This window comes from Pempheris klunzingeri, chromosome 23, assembly GCF_042242105.1.
Source record: "Pempheris klunzingeri isolate RE-2024b chromosome 23, fPemKlu1.hap1, whole genome shotgun sequence".
NCBI lineage: Eukaryota > Metazoa > Chordata > Actinopteri > Acropomatiformes > Pempheridae > Pempheris > Pempheris klunzingeri.
Genome location: NC_092034.1, coordinates 13,794,144 through 13,818,292, shown reverse-complemented (window position 1 = coordinate 13,818,292; position 24,149 = coordinate 13,794,144). Strand labels below are relative to the sequence as shown.

The window sequence follows — 24,149 nt, the reverse complement described above, 5'->3', positions numbered from 1 at the left end:
GTTCAGTGTCTCAGTACTTTCTGCACCAGCTGCTGTTCTCTAACAAGAAGCTTCACAGCAACATTCACAACAGGTTTGATCCATGAATCCACCAATACATTTCCTGCTTCAGTTAGAATTGGTATTTAAACAGTCCTCCTCATCCTGCTGTTCACATTCTGACATCATGAGACCAAGACGACACCTAACAGTTGATCAGCAGCACCTCAACACTGGAGGCTTCAAACAGGAAGTCCTCAGACGGAGGTGTTCACTGAGCTTAGAGGGTCACAGAGTGTCATCAGGAGGTTGGAACAGTGATACAGAGACTGGAAGAGTCACAGAAAGGAGAGGAGTGGACGTCCTTTGGCCACATCCCAATTTATTGAGGCACCGAAAATTTTTCGTTGTGGTATACCCACCACTGTTTCTTTCAATAAATTGTTTAAGATGAATAAAATTACCATTGCACGCTTCTACTTAAATGCCCTACTTTCATGATATAATATCACTGTAGCATTCACTTTTTACATTTTCCATATATTTCACCTGAAAGTCGAATATCCCTAACTTTTTGTGAGTAGTGTATATCAAGTACACTAACATTTGCTTGGTTGGTATATTTCATGCAATTATCAATGCCCCTGCACACACGCTGCAGTGTTGGCTAGCTTAAATGATTTATGTCAAGAGATCTGTCCAAATGTTCTCTGGAAGCAAGACATTTCCATGTGATTAAGGCAAGTTCTTGAGCACTGTTGCTCATTCATCCGAGAAAACTCAAGATGCTCCTTCATTTTCATTTACTTGCAAATTGAGGTTGAATTCAGACATAACCTCGCAGGAATTCTTGACAAATGTGACAAACCCCAGCTGGTCAAACAATATGCCATAGGTAGAATAAAGATACATGACCTTTGCTCATGCTTGATGTGGAAGAATTGACCTGGTTTGTCATATTTTGTTAACTTTGGTCTTGAAACAGTGCTGCAGCTAAGGGTCACACACTGGTAAAATCATGGTCTTTGCCTTCCATATGGCCAAGAATGGGTGTTCTAGTTTGACGCAATATGTTGTGCTGATGTATTTCAACAAATATCTTGAGGCCATTTGGGGTTTACCAGTAATAGAAAGAAAAGTAAATTGGCAATTCTTTCTAAGACAGAGGATCACAATGAGGTGCACAAAAATTCTTGCCAGGAGTTTCTAGTTAGTGAACTACACCCAGAGAATCATTTGGAAGTTTAATACAGTGATTTCTTCTTCCCTGTTTGTTTAGGTAGTAAATCAGGATGGGTATAGCTCAAGAAAACCAAATGTCCCACTGCTTTAGAAGGATTTGAAGGGGTCAGTGGGTGTGTGGTTGAAGCTGGCATCCGCAAAGATGGCCAAGGTGCCCACAGTGGTGAAGACGACAAAGAGCCACAGGAACATGCGGTCCACCACCATGGCCACGTATTGCCAGTCCTCCTTCAGCTGGTCCAGGATGGACGGATGGATGGAAGGAAGGACAAGATGGGAAGTGAATGATGAATATCAAAGAACAAAAAAGGAGTAGGAGTGAGAAAGAAAAAAACTCAGACAAGCAAACTTACAGCTTCGTAGTCCTTTTCAGCCTGCAGGGCCTCAGCGATGTATGTGATGGCATCAATGGCTGACTTGAGCTCATCGGGTAAGGTTAAGTAACTACTGGGGCCGTCAATGAATTTTCTCAGATCTGTACACATGCCCTCCGGCTGAAACCTACATGGCAACACACAAAAGCACACACTGATTAATGTCACAGGAAAACATCCATACTGCGCAACATTTGACAGTACACATAATTCTCAGGATTGATCCTGTAGAAGTGGAATGCGGGCACATAAAGCGTTGACTCCCCAACTGAACAAATGCACATGAGCTTGCAGAATGTAGCAACGTGCGCGCAGATGTCAGACCCAGACTAATTAAAAGGTGTAAAATAGTGAAGCGTTTATGAGGCAGGCTGCACATCTCCTTTGCACTCCTCTGTCATCCGGAGAGGCATAAAAAGAAGGTCAGGGGAGCTCCCCGGGCTTGCTCTGCCACTGTGGGAGTCACCGCTCTGCATCTGCTGACTGTGCTGCTGCAGCTGAGTAACCCTCCAAATGTTTCTCTGTTTACTCGTTGCCCTCAGTTACCAACCGTCAGCTGCTGTGGTCTGCCAGCAGTTGCTGGAGGAAGTCAGGAGAAGGTTGCTGCGGGTAGCTCTCAGACAAAGTCAAAGTGATGGAGGACACTCGATTGAACCTGTTGCAGATGGTGTTGTCTCTGCTATTCTTCACACTTTAATAGGTTTCGGCCTAACAAATGAGAGGTAGAAGACCTACTTGTAAGAATCTGTTATTTTCAGCTGCTATGTTGGGGCGTTAAAGAGAGCAAGAGCAACTTTAACTTCATTTTGTTTTTGTAGGGCCTTGTGGTGCTTTCTGACGCCCTGATTTACTTTCATACTGTATGAATGTATGAACACATTTGCACTGCTGTGAGCTTTCTAATAAAACTTTTTAAAGTTTTGTGGAACAGTGTCCAGCCAAGCCACAAGAAACAACAAAAAGGTAGTGAATGTCAATTATACAATTCTTAAAATTAGCAAACCCTGTTTGCCAACATTAGCTTAGCCACCATAAAGTACCAGTCATACCAGACCAAGAAAGGTGGTAGCGGCAAACCCCCTGAAAGTATTGAATTGAGCAAGTGGTTCCTTATGACTTTTTCATTAGAAAGAGGACGAATGTAACTACTGAAGAAACCCAAAGCATTACTCATTAACCTTTTCTGCTCTGCTTTTCCCTGCTGTGTTTCTGTGCATATGTATTGTACAGAGTGTCCTTGAGCAATGACACGTAGATTTCCATTAGCTGCTTCCAGTAGAGTGCCAGACACAGAGCTCTAATACTTAAAGAATGGTACAGCATGAAAAGCTCTCTGCAGGGCGTCCCAGCTAAAATGCTTGGTTGGGAGATGCTACTGCTTCTGAAATTAAGGGATAATTCTGGTTCTTTATCATTATCATTTCAATATAATTTCTCATCATGATAACCCTGTGCTCACTAAAGGAGCAGCCAGATTATCTAGACCACTTTATTCTGAGGTAAAACCAAGAGTGTGCACACCGACAATGTCTGTGGTGAGTCTTCATTTTGAGTACACACAATGACGTCAAGTGTGTTAAGTCAAAGTCAAACCAGAAAGTTGGCTTGTGAACTGCGACGTGTGTTCATTAAGAAAATCAGAGCTTATTTCTGGGATCGTTACTTATAATAAAAAAAATAGAAACACAAAGTTCACACGTGTACAAAAAACAGGCATTCAACTATGATTTATTGCCTCTTAAGTGTACCTATACTGTTTGTGAAAGTCATGCTAAACAATATTAAACCACATATAGTATATTTCTAATTCTTTAAAACTCATCTACTCTTGCTCATTGTCACGACCTCGTCCAAACAAGCACAAGATGTTCTGCTTGCAGAACAGCTGCACTGTGCCTTTGTCAAACATCTGTTTTTGTATTAAACACCTCAAATATGAAACACCTCCTTCACTTTCACTTTTTAGATCCTGAGAAAAAAAAAAATCCCAAATAAGATGAGTTGCAGGCCAAGCAGCTCACCATCAGAGGGCAGCATGGCACCGTGTCTTTAACTGGAGAAGTGTAACCTGGCAGCCGGGCCACAGTGTAGAGCTGCTTGGTATTCAGCGCAACCACATTTTGGGTTTTTACAATGCAGCGCTGCAATTGCTGCTGCTCCTGTGAGTGTGGCAGGTGAAGAGGCTGTGACCTAGGAGAGGTGGAGCCTCATCAGATAGAGAGGGAGAGATAAGAGAGGGATGCAGGGAGAGCAACACGGACACAATTTGGCCTCCTAAACCCCCTCCTCCCTTTTCCCTCCTACGTGGCTCAAAGTAGCACTTCATCAGCGAGAAGTAAATGACTGTTGAGGAGACTAATTCAACTAAAACTGGCTGCGTCTGGTGCCAAGACATGCACTAAACCCAATTAAGAAGGTGTGTGTGTGTGTGTGGGCTCAAGGGAGATACTGCTGTCTCATCAAATTGCTCTAATAGAGCCCCCCCTTCTTCTTCTGTCATCCGTTCTTTCACCTAGACACGCAGCGTCCCGCTCTAATGTGTCAGAGTCAATTTGTGCGGGTCATTATTATTTTAGCAACGATTCTCTGCTGCCTCCAGCCTTTCCCTCTAGACATATTTCAGTCCTCAGAGAAGATGAGGGATTGAGAGGGGGGACAGCTACAGACTATGAGGAAGTTTTTCAGTGTGTGTGAATAGAGCAGCAGGGAGAATGGATAGTTAAGGATGTCACGTAGTGGCTGGTTCCCTCGTTCTACAAATTCACCTAAGCAAGGTCATCCACTTCCTGTGTACAGAGTATAGAGAAAAATAGCGTTTGAGTGATTGCAGGACCAACAGACCGAATCCAGGCCAAACTTCAGGTACAGCACTCCGTAAAACTTTTTAGCATAATATCATCCATCCATCCATCCATCCATTGTCTATACCGCTTGTCCCTAAGGGTCGTGGGGTAGATCGCCAATCGCAGCTGCCACTGGGTGAGAGGCAAGGTACACCCCTGACTAGTTGCCAGTCAATCACGGGGCTAACACATAGAGACAGACAACCATTCATGCTCACATTCACACCTGATAGCAATTTAGAATCACCTATTAATCTAACCTGCATGTTTTTGGACTGTGGGTTCCAGGTTCCTTGAACCTTCTTGCTTAAACTGAGACTCTATGAATACTAAACACAGGAAATGACATAAAACTACTCAATTTCATTTCATAGTGCTATCTAACACATTTTGGCAGTTTGTGTATGTTTTAAACGTATTCCTTTCACATTGACCCATGTTACAGAGAGTCCGATATCGATTATGTGTTACAAGTAGATATAAAACCTTGAAATCAAGGCTTTTACATGCAGTGTTCTTGCATATGCTGAAACCATTCAGTACATCCTTTGAACACACCTTAAGACACGCACACATATATTCACATACATGCTAACCAAAATGTGCACCCAAGCACAGTCACATTCACAAGATCTAATACATACACGGACAGTGTGACCCTGGACCCCAGAGCAGGCTTGGTCTCACCTGTTGGGCTTTGGGAACAAGATGGAGGAGTCGGGCTTGCGGATGAAGTATTCATCAGCCACTTTGCTGATGGTGACTATCTTCTTCTCGCGGCGGGGCACGGCCTCCAGGGACAGGGGGGTTTCTACTTTTGGCCGAAGCATGCCAAGGTAAGGGGGAAGCATGTGGATGAAGATCTGAGAGGAAAGATGAGAAGCAGTAGATCCACAACCTATGTTAAAATCTGAGTTTATGTGACTACAGAATTGAGCTGTTGACAGTTTACAACCAGAAATAACAAAAGTCAAAATACCCATTCATATATGTTTCTTTGACTCAAAACCAGATTGGGAAACAGACAGTCATTGAACCGTACTTTCCACTCTCAGCCGATAGCTTGTTGGCTCTCTCAGACCTCCAAAATCCATCGTCTTCCCTGGTAATAAAAATCCATTTGTTTGGATTCCTGTTTCATGATTTATGGGACAGCTGAAATGTACTTGCCCTGTATTTGCCTATTAAGGCTGAGAAATGAGTCAAAATGTTTTAGTAATGGATTTAGCGATGAGATAACCTTTGAGAACAGTTGCTGCTGAATGATGTGGGAGGGGAAACCAAATGGGTAATGCTTTCCAATTCCTCAACGTCTACTCTCAAGGCGTCCTTGAGCAAAAAAAATAAAGTCTGGATGCTCCAGTGGAGCTCTTAAGTAAAGGACTATATTTGCTCCCAGATGTGTGTAATTAGAATAGGACAAATGGAAAAAGTCTTTTTTGTAATATCCATCAGGTGGTACTCCACCTTGGACAGACGTGCAGCTGCCTTTCAAATGAATACCAGAGGAATTTGTCTTTTAGATAAAACAGCAAACCATTGGGCCAAATGTTACTCTTGATCAATATCGTAAATGCTGTTTGCCTCTGAAAATGGCTCTTTTATCTGCACTTTGAAGTGCTTGGATAGCCTCTTTCTGAAATAACTCTTGACTCGTCTGTATTGACAGATGGATGTCAATAACTGCCCACTGGCAAGGATCATACTGCACTGCAGCTACAGTGTATCTGTGGTGAAGCAGCTTGACTTTTATTGTAGTTTCAAAGAAAAAAGGGCGACTTCACTCATGCAGAGTCAAATATGCCCATGTCCTTCTGTGATCTTTCTTTCTCTGCTGCCATGTTCCATAGTATACTATAACGGCTGTCTTACTCCCCATAAACTGTCCTGTCTGTGTGAGACAGCAGACCAGCACGTCACACACAGTCGTTCATTAATAATAGTTAATTACTTCATTCTCATCTCTAATAATCTTTCATTAGATACAATTCTATATATAGTTTCTTTTCCACTACAATCTACCTTGTGGCTCTTGTAAATCCCATATGCATTCTGTTCAGCCCTCCTTTTCAGAGGTGGAGAATATCCACAGCAAAAAACTGACAGTCACAAATAGCATGCCCTTGGTAAATCCAGCTATGCATAATCACTCTCCGTTAACACGTCTCCTCCTATTAGTCCTAAGCCTGGGGTAACCAAGGGTAAACCAACACACTGAAACTTTGACCTGATGATGATGCTAAATGAAACCTCAGAGGATCATCAAGTTGTTACAATTCATCCTGAGGACATTATTAGTTTTTGTACCCAATTTCTTGACCTAGAACCACAGAAGATGGCTAAAAACCCATGCCTAGTAGATATATTGTAATGGCTGAATGCAGAATGTTTGGAACAGTAAGTAATTAAATAAATAGATACATGATTCACTAACTATTTCCCTACCAACCATTTGATCTTTGGCAGTGTGGAGAAGATTTTGTAACGCCATTTTTCCCTTCATGTTATTTTTAGACTGCTGAAACGTGCTCATGATCTCAGTTTTTCCAAAGTCTTGGCTGTGGTCCTGGTGGAATAGTGTAGTGAAGGATGTTTTTGGCTGCAAGTAAAACCCTGCAGGTGTGATTCTATGAATAGACAAACCAGTTTATTTTAATTAATGCTTGGCCAAACTACCTCCCAGTACACCCAATCACCCCATCAATATTCCACTTGTGACACCTTTTCATATGGAAATGCTTAATCATGTAATTAAATCCACTATTTTCTGAATCCAAAGTCAAAATCAAGGCTGAGCTTGATGACTGTGCACAGTCATGACTGCGCAGAAAGACGATCTCAAAGCCACCAAGGCCTCTGGTGGGTGGCTTGAGGTGAGAGAACTCGGCCCAGGGAGCCTCACAGCGTGAAAGCCGTCAAGATGGAGAAGGAAGACAAAGCAGCAGAGATGATGCTTTTCACTTTGGGGACCTAAGTCAGCTTTTCTGTTGCTTCAGACTGCCCTGGTAGAGATACATGTGGACCATTTGACACACTTACAAAAGTCATTTTCAAGTAGGTTTATACCAACATCTGCAATACTTTCAACCAGGCTACTGACACTTACTGACACTTGTACATTTCCTGCCACTAGTTTCACCATCAGCATCGGGGGACAACAACTTCTCTGCTCTCCCGCTGTTCCCTCTCCAAGGGAACCAGGTTTTTGGCAAAAATTGAGTCTTAAATGTTTCTGAAAATGTCGGACCTTGTCCCTGCCTTCATAAAATGTCTGCTGATTGGCTTGAATGTGGAGATCAATTTGAAAAATGGCGAGGTTAAATGCCCAGCATGAAAGTGGCGCCATTAAGGCAATAATAACGGTAATAAAAGAATGCTCAAAGACGAAAAATCAATATTTCTCTCATTTTTCAGAAAATAATTATTGTATTAGCAGTATGGATAGCCGCCATTTAGTCAGTGATGATTTATACTTACTTGGAGATCATTTGGATTTTATAATTCATCACATTCTCGTTTAGCATTTTTAAATAGTACAGGCTGCACTGCAGCTTCAGACGGACTTTGCTTTAGTCGTAAAATGTAAATTACATAGTTTCTTTGTTAAAGCTGCATTTGTAGTTTAGTTTTATATGTTTGGAGCTGAGCAGTTAGCTAAGCAGAGCTCTTTCAGTGAAAACAGCTGCCTGCAGCTGGAAGACTAAACTGAAATTGTAAAACCAAAACAATGAGCTGAAAAATGAAAATGCAAAAACAGTCTCTACAGCTAAGAGGAACTGCAAACTTCAGTGATCTTTGTGTGTTTGTCATTTGATCCATTGTTAGTACAAAAATAGTGATTAGTGCAGCTTTAAAAAAGACATTATTGTCATTATAAAACTAAGGATCTGTGCTCAAATCTTTCCTTTCCAGATTTCATGACACTGATGGTCTGAAGTGTGGAAGTGTATAAGGAGCTGAGCCTATAATGTTCTTGTCTCCCATCAATCCACCACCAAGTAGCTTACTTCCATTAAACCATGCAAATCACCTGCCTATGAGCCTTTCTGAGGTGAACGTTCTCTGAAAGCCTGACAGAACTTGGAGTGAAGTATAGAGCTGCTGCTCAGGCCTGTAATTAGCTGCACATAATGTACAGTGAGGGCAACAGCCAATGATGGAGGTTAATGGTATAACATGACGTTCAGGGTGTTGAGGACTGTGTCGACTTAATCCAGTAGTCTGCCTGAATTTACACTCCGACTGCCACCATTGCACCGAATTATCACAAACATTAACATTACATTAATGAACTATTTCAAGGCCACAATTTATTGCAGTGGTGGAGGCGTTGCTGGCCCACATAATGAATGTTGAGCTTAAATTTAATTATTCGTTTTGGTAATTTTGCACCCTCACTTTCCTTATGTGCACATTGCCATGACTTGTGCTCATAAAATGTGTAAAAAATATTTAAATTTGTTGTTTTATATATATATATATATATATATATAAAAGGCATGTAGTATAAAGAGTTTATGATCTCTTAATGGAAAAGAGGGGTGCACACAAATCTTAGAAACATATCATACTTAATGTGTGACGTGATCACACTTTGATATCTATTTGCAGAGATTAAGGTGGGGGCAGGTCACGCGGAGGAGTAAATATTTTGCGTTCTTTCTCCCGGTCTTCCCCGTCCGTCCTCTCCATCCCTCCTGGAGGACATGCTGTGAATGGCTGGTTTCCTAATGGCATCACTTTGACATGACTCACCGAGTCTCTCTTTGGCGCAGAGTGCTGAGAAAATGAAAGCCTCGATATTGAAAATACTGCCTTCATCTTCATACTAGACTGCTCTGAAATGTGGTGCACAGGGAAATGACCTGATCTCCAGAGAGTTAGAGAGCCCGAACACACAAGAATCAGTTCAGTCAAACATGTAGAATTAAGCCAAATAACCACATTTATTCATGAATATTACTGTAAACATGCTATGTGTGTGATATTTTAGACTTCCTCACCTTGCGGACCCACATGGGCATCTGGTGGGTGCTGGGCGAGCGGTGGTGCAGGTTGAGGACGACCACGCTGAGGATGACAGAAAATGTGACCAGGATCATGGTGAACATAATGTAGTTGACAATGATGGGGACGCCCAGTGAAGTCTCTGGGATCTTATCGGCCAACAGCAGCAGGAAGACAGTGAGGGTGAGCAGCACATTGATGGACAGACCCATCTTCTCTCCTAGTGGAGAAAAAAATGAATACAAGGTAATTAAAGGGTTGTTTTAAAAGTATCTCTCCAAAAAAAAAAAAATATAAACAATCATCATCAGTTTCAGTGAGCTCTGGATTTAGAATATTTTCACTGCTTTACATTGCTGTCAGACTGCCCTTGTCATCAGGGGACTGAAGCAGTTGTATCACTCTTTGCCCTCTTCAAAGCTGCCAGACTCCATTGACAAAAACTGTAATTTTAACTCGCAGAACACTTGCTGGTCTACAGCTGGCGCAATCATTTAGTTTGTTTGTGTTATTGTGGGACTTCGGTGTTGTAAAAGGTTAGTCCAGAAACCTATCTAATGTGTTAGTTAGAGGCAGCAGTAGTCCAGCAGTTCTCTCATTCTGCAAAGTAAAATGAAGAGAGCATAGAGCGATACAACTGCTTCAGTTCTCCAAAGAAAAGGGCTGTCCGACTGAATTGTAAAGCAGTGATTGTTAATATAACGTACACTAAAACAGATATTGATTCTTTTTTAGTTGGGCTTTTTTTAAATGGACTAAAATGTGTTTTTCTGCCGACCCCGCACACAGCAGTAAACTGCTTAGTGCCCATCCAGGTACTCCTGTCTACTTCTCCAAGCTGGAGGCATGCCGACCCCCATTACCATATTAATACACTGACTATGGATAAGTACTTCACGGCTCACTTCGAATAATTGTTTAATCACTTTAACAATTTGGAGAAGATCTTACATCATCTTATATTGATTAATTTTCATGGAAGTTGGTGTTTAATATTTACTTTTGCTGACAAAAGTAATAATCACAGCTCATTCATTTAGGTCTGTTTTACGACTTTTGTTTGTTCCTCCTTCAACTGAGTGAGATCTGCTACTTTAGCAGCAGCCGGTCCAAATAATTCACCAGTAATGACTCTAATGGAAAATTCATCTCCCATTGTAATTGAGGCTGATTGTACAATAGATCAAGGCCTCCCAGTTGTATCCACTGGTCACTTACAAACTGTGTTTACCTCAGATTGGATGGAAGGTAATGAGGACCTGATGTGCCTTGGGGCAGTGCATGCTCCCACAGTGAGTAACCTCCCTCACTCCCTTCATCACACTGACAGGTGATCTCTGGGAAGTGCAGTGCAGGAAATTATTGGTGGCTGCAAAAATGTTGTAAAAAAAGATCGCGTTCGGATTACCAATTTACTGTCTGTGATTTGTCTACGTGTCGGGGGCTTGTGGGACCTTGAGTCATCCCTCAAGCTGAGTATGAAACAGAAAAAAACGCACTGCTTTATGCAAACACACCTCAACTCCAGTACCAGGTACTCCAGGGCCTGAGCTATGCTGAGGTCAAGTGTCCAAATTCCCCCAGAGGTACCACAAAGTTTTGACTAGCTAGTCTGCAAATTTTTCTGATTACTTTAATTTATTTTTATTTATTCACTTTTTATCTTTTCTTTTGTTTTTATTTTAAATGTTCATCTTTACATAATATCTCTCTCCCTACATCAATATCTAAATGCTTCTTCAGAAGTAGAAATGACCAATACCTTTTGTTTTAATTCCTTAAACAATTTCCAGTGTCTAATATGGAGCATCATTTAAGATGACGTGTTAACATTAAAATCAGCTTTAAAAAGGTGTGGTTATGTTAAATTGCAGAATGCAGATTCCTCCTTAGCCTCCTTGACATTCCAGCCAACCCCTTCTAATACTGGATAACCTGTGTTGGTTCTGCTGCTCTGTGGGCCTCACTTTTAGGGACACCTCGTCCCATATAAAGTCAGAACCTCAATAGGTACACATAAATTGACACATTTATATTTTGTGCTCTGCTTAACACCTGCAGACTGCTTACTTGGTGAATCTGGTCTGTTACAAAAATCATCTTTGAGCTGTGTGAGTGCTGTGGAGTTCAGTGTTCAGCTGATTAATCCCAGTAGTTTGTGGGGTTGATTTCTACCGTTTTCATTTTGGAGGTTATTGATTCAGCAGTGCTTTATGGGAAACAACTATCTAATCTGAAATTGAATCCCTTTGTGCCAGTAATTGGACAAATGTGAGAATGCCCAATTGATCCAGACCACACAAACACAATTAGGAAAAGGTATTAGCAGATGTGGAGAGGAACAATGAGGCAATGGTAACTGAAGCTAGATCACAGGTATCATCCTGTGCTGTTGGTGTACCTGCATCAGGAGGCAGGTAGAAGTTAAAGATGGCGATGATGGTGATGAGGATGCAGGGGAGGATGATGTTCAACACGTAGTACAGAGGCTTCCTCTCGATGATGAGGTAGAAGGTCATGTCCTCATACAGGTCGTCGTTCATGTTCTTCCTGCTCGGCTTGTGTCTGATGTGCCACTCGCCGCTCTCTGGAGAAACAGACACGTTTTAAGGATTTCCATCAGCGACATGATGGATGACATCCTCTCATGTGTTCCCCCACCCAGTCCTCACCACTGAAAGCTTCGTCCAGTTGGATCTCCCTGATCTCGTTGCCTTTTGAGTCCAGCGTGTACTGTATGTCGATCTCTGACGAGTCGTACGTGTAAGAGCGGAACTGCATGGTGCAGTTCTGCCAGTCAAACGGGAAATAAGTTACCTGGACAAATAACAAAGAAGGAGCAGAGGAGCGGCAAGCTTAGGAGAAAATGAGAAGGAAGCATGGGAGTAGTATATGGCTGCACATGTGTGGGCGTTGATGTTCACCTTAACTCCACAAGCGCTGCAGTAGAGGGCAGGGGGAGTCCAGGTTACTCTGCCGTTACTATAAACCTGAACATGGACATGCAGGGCCACATCAAACACCCCGTCATTACTGCAGAGATTTAGATACAACATGACTTAGAAACACAAGGTATATGTTACAGTCAATAGAAGAGTGACAAGGTTATGAACTTCTAGTTTTCTTTATAGTCATTTTTGGCTGTTTTGAACGCCCTTTTACAAAGGCTTACAGTAAAAGATTGCAGCCAAATAGCAATGTTTCATACAGTATTTGACCTGCCCAGTGTCTATTACTACCTTCCACCCAATGCATGCTGGGATAGGCTCCAGTTCAGCGTTGTGTAAAAGAGCGTGTTCATGCTCATGTTTTTGGTGAGCGGTGAACTGAACGTATCCTTTTGCAACTAATGCGAGTTAAAGGCAGCTCATGTGCTTTGCTTTACGGTGCTCGGCATGCTGGCATGGCTGCTGCAAGTGGCAACTCAGAGGCAGCTGAAGCAGCCGCAGTAATGTTTGACAGGTGAGCACAGATTCCACTGGAAAAAAACTACAACCTTTTGTACATTTTCATGCAAACTGCAAAAATGTATGCAAATTGTGCCTGTCGGGTCTGAAAAAACAAATCTGAACATCAGCCACATCTGCGACGAATTTGACAAACTGACCGGTTACCTGGTGGACTTGGTTTATTGGGAATATGAACTTAGTTAATACTTTAAACTAGTTCATTTTAATCTGTGCAGACTGAACTGTGCGCGAGCTCTTGTTAAGTGTGAACTTCCACAACACTGCTCCAGTTAAGGATCAAACAAAGAGTACAAATGTAGAATATTTCCTATATCGTGTCACGCAGTCATGTCATCCCCACTTCCTCTCACTCAACCTTTCTGTCTCTTTGCTCTTTGCAATAAAGCACACCATTACCTACAAAGAATGGCAGAGTGAAGTACCATCTGAGTAACTACATCTCAGGTGTGTGATTATTGCAGTCGCACTGCTCCCTCCATTCTCTCACCACAGCTACACAGTCCATCAGCACTTGGCCACAGTCCCATGCTGCAAGACCCCACTAAAACATTTTAATTGGCATAGATGAAATGGAGGAACTCCGCACATTTCACAGGACACTCCTAAGGACACAAATGTTGGATGTATACAGAGCCGAGCTCGTAACACTGTGCGCAACAAAGACAGCAAGTCAATTAGACACAGATTTAGCCGTCTGTCAGGGTGCAGTGTTTTCCTTTTTATGGCTCTGGTGATTTACGCTTGTGTCCTTAAAGAGGGCCCTCCTAAAACCCCCGTCCCTGTGAAGGTGCTGCTGTGGCGGCTGATGTGACGAGCACTGATGGTGCAGGCGCAGAGACGGGTATACACGCTTTTGCCTTTGTGTGCATGTGCGCGGTTCCAAGCGAGCGGCTCCCGGGCCGTAGTGGCTGAGCGCCGCCACACTCCCAGCTTTCAGGGAGCCCTGCTGCTTAATTGCCTATAAAGTGTTGATGAATGAAGCTGCGGGGATATTTACAGCAGTGTTAATGGGAGTGTGCATGTGTGCGAGCTGTAAGAAAAAGAGACTGCACTCAGTGGTCTAAGTATCTAAATTTTCCAATTTAATGCTCTGACATAGCAGAGTTTTTCCATTACATAAGAACTGTGCTGTACTGTACACTGGTACAGCTGCATGGTGTCCACTATATAAAAACCCATGGTGCCTCAATCAGGGCTCACATGTGGCTGGTGAAGTGACAGTGAGATACACATGGAACCTTTACAGAAGGACATACTTATTGACTACTGAGATGACATAAATATAAAATGATGCATACCCAACTCACTATGTTGTACACACTGTATAGCTAAACTAGTTTCAATGCTTGAAATGCTTCCAGTGGAAATCCCAACTGTCACAGAACCGTGATGCAATGCAGCTGCAGCTGGAGGACATGCAACAAAGGTCATAGGTCAATGAGGACATAGCGGATTAGAGCTGATAGGAGTGGAGGCAGGAGTTGTATTTTGCAAGCATAATGAAAAACTCTCCAGCTCTTTCATGATCAATATGGTAACAGATACTTTGTAGCAGTACTTATTGCACATTGTCTCATTTATTCATTCTGGATCTGTATTTATGTAGAGCCAATATTGGAGAAAACCTACTTCTGCAAAATATACATAAGACAAGTCAATAACTAATGAAATATAACCGTCACCTCTTCTCACAACCTAAAGACTAAATACCGATAAGGATTTTTTATGACCTTGAGTGGAGGTGTGAGGAGCAGGCTCAGTTGAACAGGCTTTAATAACCAGCTGTACAACAAGAGTAGCAGACTGAGCAGGTTGGATCTATATCGACTCTTAAATATCCAGTAAATAGACAAACATACAGTAACCTTCCCTCCGTGTCAGCAGAAGGAAAAAGTGAAATATTTTTGGCACAAACCAAATTTGTACCCATGTTTTCCCTCATAAGAAGTTTGTCATGTTCCAATATCTTATCCCACATGTCTTTGATTTTACCCCTCTGTATATGCTGACGTGCCTCCTCCCTGTGTCAAAGTGCCCCAGAGGGCCTTTAAGGAAACCATCCCAGATGCAAACTAAAACATAAAAAATGGAAGAAAGAGTCCAAATGGTTCCTCCTCTCAACTCTTTGGTGCTGACTAATTCATGCCGATGTGAGTGCGGTGCTCGTGCTTACTTATTGATGAGGACAATGTCAGGCAGCCAAACCTTCCCAGCGGGGATACGCAACACCTCGATCCCATCATGCTGCTTGGGTTTCCATGACAACCGATGATCTGTCCATTCCTGTTTAAGACATTTAAAATGTAATGAAAATGTATGCAGGCGGAGGGGGATCGTACACCAGTACAAGAAAAGGGCGGGGACAAGAGGGAGACAGAGAGCGACAGTGGGGAGGAAACTTTGCATTTACAAATATAACCAATTTGTCATTTCATCATTTTATTTTTCATTTTTCCACTCCTGTAATTAGATTCCACAGGGACGACCCCCCTGTGCATTTGTCCTTGCATAACAAAACAACATTTGCATAATATTTCATTCTGCATATACTCTGTATTATTATGACTGCTCTAAGTGTTCTCTCTTAGTTATTTGTGTAGTGTATTGGCGCTGAGCTGCACTCGAAGAAGGATGTTAATGCTTTTATGTTAATACTTTATGCTTTTTCGGTGGTGCTGGAGTCACAGCTGAGTTGGTCAAATGATGTGAAACAGTAAGAAGTTATTCAGTCAATGAAGACTGTGTTTGGGGCTTCCCCTTCATGCAACTTTCTGTGTGAGAACAAGCTTTTGTGAACCCCCCCCAAAAAAAAAAAAAAAACTGGCGGATCATTCATTGTGTCATTGGAGGGCTTGAAATTTACGGCCAGAATTTTTTTTTCATCTACTCCACTGTGCAGCCTCAGTGCAACAAGCAGGCAGGACAAACATGCCCTACGGTGGCACACAAACACACTTACCAGATTCATGACAACAGTTGTGCTCATTTCTTCATTTTTCATATTCTGGAACAAAAAAAATATATAGAGAAAGTGTAAAACAGAATCATGCTGTGATCATGAAGTGAAAGCCTTTACTGATGACCGTCGTGAGTGCTCCTCTCACACTAATTCAGTCATATAGTTTCACAATTTCATGATTTTCACAGTTTAACGTTATTCTGTAAAGTCCAACATGCGCACAGCGAATGCCAGGACTCTCGTTCTATTCTTCTTCTATTCTTAATATTCTTGCATGTGCATAAAGTGTTTTGATGGATATTCATTTATTCAACATTCTGCAAGAATGAAATTTGACGTAACAGTGTTTCCTTGTTTATTAAGCTGCTTTTGTACATGAGAGATGATGATTGAGATATGAGGTTTATTACAGTGAAGGCAGAACAAAACCCACATTGCTCTCTTCCTGTCCTTCACCCTGTGTTGCTGCCGCCTTTATGCTGATCTGACAATATTCGGTCTAGACTTGTACCACGATGAAGGTCAGTATAGAAATGTTACAGATCCAACCCGGTAAGACTGCTGTCATTGTTCAGAAACAACCATAACAACTTGGAATAACTGAGCTGATGCTTGTTAAATAAGACCTGAGAAATCGAGATTTGGGGAAAACTGTTGATAACCTTTGATAACCTCATGCCCAGTTGATGTATATATTGTTTGCAAACATATTGCGGTGGGACTTCTACGATCATACTGTGCATGTTGCTGGAAGAGTTACAACTCATCCAGACATCAAGAGTCAACACAGCCTCCATTTGTTCCAAACAGCTGATAGTCATTAGAAATACTAGTGGACTCACATGAGCTCCTTCAAGGACAGAGTTCATGATGTGGATTCTGGTAAAGATGTTGTGTGTGTGTGTGTGTGTGTGTCTATGAATGTGTGTTTGTGTGCATGTGATTGTCCTTACAGCAGGAAGGTGGAGCTTCCCTGAGCCAGGCGTGCTATTTAAAACGCTGGGAGGAATGTCAGAGAGACAGCTGGGACAGGAGTGGGGGTTGAGGGGTTGGTGGGGGCGGGGGGGGGGGGGGAGAGGCGACTTCAACCATCTCTTTCTCTCGCCCTCACACACATACACACAACTACCTATCTCATCACTAACCTGATACTTCCTGTAACTGTCTGATTTCACCTCAGGGTGACCCTGTGGGGGCTTGACCAGTTCTGGTCAGACAAGGGCCGAGTGTCCAAGTGGGTCACTCTTCAAGATCGTTCCACTCCAGGACCTAAGGGCCCCGTGTGGCTTCCTCTCCAGAGTGAGACTGACCTTGAGTGGAGGTGTAAGGAGCATGCTCACTGTGGATGTGTGAGCTAATGTGACACTGTGTGGATATGAAGAGAGCCAAGGGGAAATTAAGGAACGGGTAAAATGACCCAGCATGTGCACGATTATTGCCATTGTCATAACCAGGCGCCTCTCAGAAGTACAGACACTCTGTTATCCTGTCCTGTCATCAGCCGGGGGAGCAACCACTGTGCTTCAGACTTTAACAGAAACATGTATCAGATTTGATCTTTGAATACATAATTATCAGAGCAGGTTTTCCTGGAGTAGTCACAGTATTGTAAGAAAAATGAGTGATACAAGCATCCCAGGAGATTTCATGTCCTGACTGTCATATGAAACCCTTCAAAAAATCAACTTTAGGGTGTAATAATCCTAAAAACTTTCACATTCTCCTTCGCCACAACTTCAACACCATGACCGCTATGTTCATGACTGAGACAGCATTCTGTATGGGCCAGAGTTCCCTCTTTAACACTGAGACCAAAAGATGCGTTGGTATCTATAATGTGTCCGTCGGTAACATCATTTCGGCCTTCAAATCCTCTACTTTTGGCTCTGTTTTGTCCTGGTTGTGCAAATGTATTTAGGTATTAGGGTGTAGTGCCTCACCAGTCCGACAAAAGAGGAGAGGATCATCCCCACACGAACCACCACCCTCTCTTCAGGGCTGGATGCAGGCCGCACCTTCAGGTTGTAGCCCTCAAAGACCTTCTTCGTCAGAGCCTTTTCCACATCAGATGCTCCTGTAAGATAGATAGATAGATAGATAGATGTTCAGCAGACAATAATAGTCAATTTCTGCTGGGTACTCTGTGTAAAACCCATCACACTGATGACAAGTGGGATGCTGGGGCGGAGCGAGCTGATTGGCAGGCGCGGTGCATTGTGCATTCAAATAGAAGAAGCAATGAACCCTCCAGCTCAGTGGCTGAACCAGTCATGCACACTGAGTGGATGCTTCCCAGAATTAGTTAATACAGCAGGATGTGTCGTCCAGGAGATAGTCAGACTAGTTGTGGCTAATTTAGGGGAGTAAGAGATCCCCAACAAACCAACACCGTCAGTGAAACATCCTCCAGGGCCCCACCTACAGCCTCACCACCCACTCACACTGACTGCAAAGCAACAGGTACCCATTCAGTTCAAATGCTGGGGGGGAAAGATGGTGGAGAGATTTCAGTTACCTGGTAGCAGCCAAGTAAAGGACTGATGTATTTTATTTAGGCTCTTTTGCTGTAGAATTTCAATCAAAAAATGAACATTTTCCTTGTGGATATAATTTGCAGAGACAACAGCAAAAGAGTAAATATGGTAAGTCATATTACAAAAATAGCTAATTAAAGGTAAATATATTGGCCAATAATATTAGAAATAACATAAAACTAAGCATAGCTGTAGAGAAATTATCCTTTATTGACACCACTGCAACACATAAACCATATGAAAGCTATATAAAATCTGTCCAAATCAATATAATTGCCAGCAGACTGCATTATTACCCCACAGTGGTTATAGAAGAGTCTCACAGAAGGCCTGTAAAGTTGTGAACCCACCACAACCTAAACGGCTACATTCCACAGCACTTTCAGCTGTATTTCCACCCATCTCCTCCTCAGTGCTGGAAGGTTAGAAGCATTTATAATCAGCCACTCTGGTGACGCAGCATTCATCACATTTGGCGTAGCGGTGGCCCCAGCAGGATCTGACCTGACAGGAATAAATGACAACGATCACCCAGCGAGGCACCCCCATTAGCTAGGCACATGGAAGCACGGCTGCTGGAAGCTGGAGTTTACCATTTTCTTCCCTCGGCCCAGTTCAGATGAGTTGGTGAATAAGTCAGACAGAAGTACGATCAAGACCAGTGAGATTCAGTGAGGTAAGACCATGTTGAAGGCTAGTGCGGATGCTCTCAGTGAATATAACTGATGGCAATAAAATAAAGAGGCAAATCTGAATAGTCATTTGTAAGCTCTGCTCTTTCAGAGATAAGTTACAGAAGAATTTATGAGTCCTCTTACTAAAAAGGGAACTAACGTATGCTTCCACTTGTTTTCCTCTATTATAAACATGATTTAAGATTTGACACTGACAGCAGTAAAGATCAATATGAACATCTTTCTCTGAGGGGTTTGAGTGCACCAGCGTTTTCCTATGAAGACAAGAAAGCCAGAAATGATGGTTTACGGCCTCAGTGTCTCTGGTGACATTTAGTTAAGTTTCATGACTGCTGTCAGCTGTTACTTTCCTATTTTACCGTATCTGTTTATTCCTTATTCTTCTTCCATCCCTCTTCTTCCAATATCTTCTTCCAATATCACATGCTGGTGTCTTGCACTGGTCTGTTGATGCGAGGAGTGTAAGCTTTAAGAGCATCCCAGATTTGTCTTTATTATCCCAGCCTAGTTAGTAGAATGATCAAATAAATATTTAAAGACTATCTGACAACATGTAAGTCATTTCTATATTTCACATTGATATCCTGTAGCTTTTCCTTTAAAATGTGTATGTGTGATGTATGTATTTCACGTGCCTTGCCGTGCACTGTCGTAGCCAAGTGGCATTCATAGTCATCAGAGGATGAAACCTACTGACTTTCTACTGACTTTTCCCTTCGGCCCTCGTGTGTTTTAGAGGGAAATATCTTGAAAAATATAGGATGTCCATCCATGGAGTTACTGACATTCAAGGCCCCTTGAAAATGATTTTTTTTTTTTTAATATTTGCCAAGTGAACCACCAGCCTCAAATGTGCTTTCTCTTTAATGCATATTGCAAATGTTAGCATGCTAACACAAAAACCTAAGGTGGTAAACCTTGTGGATATTAGCACGAGCATTGAGCATGTTAGCATGTTGATGCTAAAGCTGTGTGTTCGTACAGCCTCTCAGAGGTGCTAACAGGGATGTAGACTCTAAGTCAAGTAAAACTATGTGTTTAACATTCCCACATTGTATCTGTGGTGTTTATTCACCAGATACACATTTTCTGATTGTGTTGTTGGCAACAATACATTCAGTGTGTTTGCTGGGACATTTATGTAATTATTCACCTTAGACAGGAGGAACTATAAAGCATGACTAAAGTTAGTGTCCTAAATTGGTCTTTTGGATGTTTAATCAATCTCTGCACTTTGACTAAACTGCACCTCTAAGAATAACATCACTTTTGTTTACCTTTAATTTTCCCATAAGAACATTTACTGTGTGAGGCGCAGTATTATTCCTATGATGTGTCTTTGCTGGCTTCAAATGTTAATCTGCTATTTACTGGGATCTGGGTTACTTTTAGGCTCTACGTGGAGTTTTACATGCGATAGTACTGTAGTATCCATGTAATGTATATTACGTGACTACTACAACTCTATTACATGGGTACAGTATATTGTGTCAGCTGGTCACTTACCTCCCAATGTGCTAAGGCTGCATAAGAAACATGACAGCAAGAACAGATCCAGGCTTTTCATGGTGACCCACAAAACCAAAAAGGTTAATCCAAGTTCTTAAACTTCTTTTTTCTCTTCTTTTTCTTCTCCAGCGCAGCTTTCTGGAACTCTTCAGCGTAACTTTTGCTTTGGTCACTTTGGGCTGTTGTTGTCTGTCAGTCAGGCCGGCCTGGCCAACTGCTGTCTGCTCCGATTACATCCACGGGGAGGGCAGGGGAGGGTGTGTGTCACCGTTCACCCACCTCAATCAGTGTGGCCCAGGCTCCACTCTGCCCACTGAGAGCTTACTTACACACCATTGGTTCTCAAACTGTGGCTGAGGCACCTACTTGAGTCCATGTGGGGGTCCAGAGGGGAAAAAGAGTGAAAGTTAAATTTCACTCATTTCATTATAATTGGAGGATAGTCTAGTGATATCTGGCTTGACCAGAGGCTTCAGTCTGCCCAGTTCAACCAGCTATTTAATCACATTTACATACTGACAAGTACAAATCAAACATACCTCTACAAAGCTATAACTTTTATTGAGATGAGATATTTTACGATATTACTTCTTGATGTCTCAAATAAAGAGAGATTAATCAAGGAGGGAATGCTTTATGTGCATGTAAACAGGGAACGTGTTTTGTTTGTATATATATATATAAATGTTTAGTCTCTGTTCTTGTCTTCTAAATTTGCTTTCAGGTTAAAAAATGCACGGTCATCCTGTACAGTCAACCACCGTGTAACAGGACATATAGAGGTGATACAGGAGTCATTACTCTTACAATATCATGTGAAGTTGATCAAGCTTTAAGTGGCACACACTGCTGTATTTCCTGAAGGCCCCTACAGTAAAACATCTCCATCCTCCCTCCATCCCGCGACTCTTCATGCCACTCTGCTCTCACTCACATTCATCGGCCGTCCACGCCATTGTAATTTATGATCCACTGTCACCGCCGTTTGGCCTACCGCCAATTTAATTACCATAGAAGCTAACTATTAACAGCTAGCAGCCAGTGTCAAGTCACACATCAGATCTGTGGCCATGAGGGAGTGTATAAATGCTCTGTTGGCAGTGACTCAAATTCAGGGACCATGATGGATCACTGTTTAATACAGAAGTAAGATGTTAACTTAAATTAGATTATTTAGCCATGATTGTTTTTTTTTTCTTGGGAAACAAGTAAGTGACATGCAAAGGGATTCTTGTAATCAGATTATATAAAAACTTGATGATGCTACTGTATAAATTATATAATTCAATGTTGGAGATCATCATATTTTATCCCAACATGGTGTCAGAGTTCCCATTTCATTCTTACTTTAATTGTATTGAAAATGCATCAGTGTAATCACTTTCATTTAAGTTTATTTACCTAATTACCCTGCAGAGATAAACTTTCTTATCTGAATTTCAAATTAAAAGTCTGCCAATTGAATTTTGTGCTTACACTTCAACTGAAACTAATCAAAGAACGCTATTAAGTTTGTGGACACCCGAACAAAGTATGTAAACGTTTAATCTTACACTGTTGAGCATCTTACTCCAAACCATTAGCATTGGTCAGGATTTCATCAGATGTTGGAACCATGGCTGCAGGCGTTTGTTCCCATTCAGCCACACCAGTGAGTCGGCCACTGATTTTGGGAGACAAGTTAATCCAGTTGAGCTCAAAGCTGTTGGGCAGGGTTGTGGTCAGGCTTCTATGCAGGCAAGTCAGGTTCTTCTACACCAGACGGGGAAAACTCAGAGGAAGAGATGTGGGCCAAAGATAGTGTGAGCATGAGGCACAACAAAGGGGTGCAGCTTGCGTCAAAACTGTGCTTACACCCATTCAAATCTGAACACACAGGTGTAATGCACATATTTCTAAATTCAGGGTGACTTGGTATTTCAGTCCATCGTCAATAAATGTTCATAAATCTACTTAGAAATCATTGAAAAAAAGCACTCCTTATAACTCCAGAACTTGCCTGAGTATCTGCACATATTTATGTCTTCTTTAGCTTTAGAGTGATGCAGTAATGGTTACCTGTACATCTATGTTTACATGTCAAACGTGAACTGCTAATAATTAATTCGGCATTGTTAATGATGCCGCTTTGTCGAAATATTTCTGAATCCATGGCAACATCATACTTGGGGGTGACTCTAAACCCTGTCCGGTCCAGACCAACTCAACTGAACCACAGGTGTGAAAGCCACCAAAGGGACCCGGCCCAAACCAGGTTAACTCATATCAGTACCACACAGATCCACTTCTAAATGTAAAAATATAGTTTGTAAGTCATAGGAATGACCCCCCCGACCCCACCAAAACAACTCTCAGCAGACCAGCGTTACAATCATACAAATATATTAGTTTGTTTTATTCAATTATATCCAATAATACGTCTCCCTTGACTTTGTGTAAGTTATTATAGAAATAAATACAGATCATATTGCAAATGCAGAGACAAGGGTTTGGGATAATAGAGTGTTGAGGAGGGGGGGGGATTAAGGGGTTAAAGGGGTTAAAGAGTAAATATTGGGTAAAGACTGTTTCTTTGAAGGTGTCCAGTAAATGATTGGCGCATGCATGCTTGTAGTCCCGCCCGTCTGTGATCCTCTACCTCAACCCCAGGGGTTCCAAACTGCAAGTCCCACGGCTCTTTGTAGTCCATTCAAGGCCTTTTTTTTCCCAGTGATCCATTGGTTTGGATGGCGTACAGAAGTTGTGTTATTCCACCTTGCCAGCAACAGGGGGAGTTATTGCACCCCAACCACATTTGCATGGATATATTTATATATAGAGATATATAGATATATTTTTTTGCCCCATTTGTATACAAAAATAGTGTCATTGTGGCTTTGATAGCTGGAAGACTGAAGCACTCTTTTTGCATTTGGAAGACACGAAGAAAAGTAATATTATGGTGATTTCCTTAAAATCTTTTCTGGAAGACTTTGTCACAATAACTTGGATCATCCATGCAGTACAAAGAGGAGAAAACTCAAAAAACAAAACAAACAAAAAAAAACAGTCAAAAAAATCCTTCACGGATCAGTCGCAGAGCCCCACACACACACAGGTAATAGATGTGTTTGTGTGCGTGTGTGTTTGAAGGAGAGAGACGTGAATGAGCGGTCCACACGCTGCCGGTTGAGCCAATCAAAATCTCGTTAAGGTCAGAGGTGGGTCAGTCGGTCTTTGATTGACAGGTGAGCGCTGGAGGATTGTGGAAGGGTTGGGGGGGGGGTGGTCAGGAGAAAGACGTTCGAGACCCTATCGCCTTGGCGTACATCCTCTCTTTGCAGATCGAGCTCTATTGTTCAATACCCCACATTATGAGACGGAGGAATACACACAGAAATGCACTTCAACAGCAAAATGAACACAGCAAATCAACTAACACACATGGACGAGCCAACAGTGATCCATAAAGGGCATTACAGTGGATACCAATACTCAGAATTCCTCATATCATTTCATTACACAAGTCACAGTACTTTCACTGAGAAAAACCCAAAA

General features: G+C 42.1%; 1 protein-coding gene across 1 annotated transcript; it reads right to left on the bottom strand.

Moving 5' to 3' along the window:
* Positions 1-102: 102 nt before the first annotated feature.
* On the bottom strand, positions 103-20,794 carry chrnb1 (cholinergic receptor, nicotinic, beta 1 (muscle)). The gene is made up of 11 exons (XM_070854818.1): positions 20,610-20,794; positions 17,815-17,948; positions 15,875-15,919; positions 15,089-15,198; positions 12,370-12,478; positions 12,118-12,262; positions 11,847-12,032; positions 9,442-9,665; positions 5,126-5,301; positions 1,575-1,722; positions 103-1,455 (listed from the first exon to the last, which is right to left on the bottom strand). Exons 1-11 carry the CDS (start codon positions 20,668-20,670, stop codon positions 1,309-1,311), a joined length of 1,485 nt encoding a protein of 494 aa, XP_070710919.1. The 5' UTR covers positions 20,671-20,794; the 3' UTR covers positions 103-1,308.
* Positions 20,795-24,149: the final 3,355 nt, after the last annotated feature.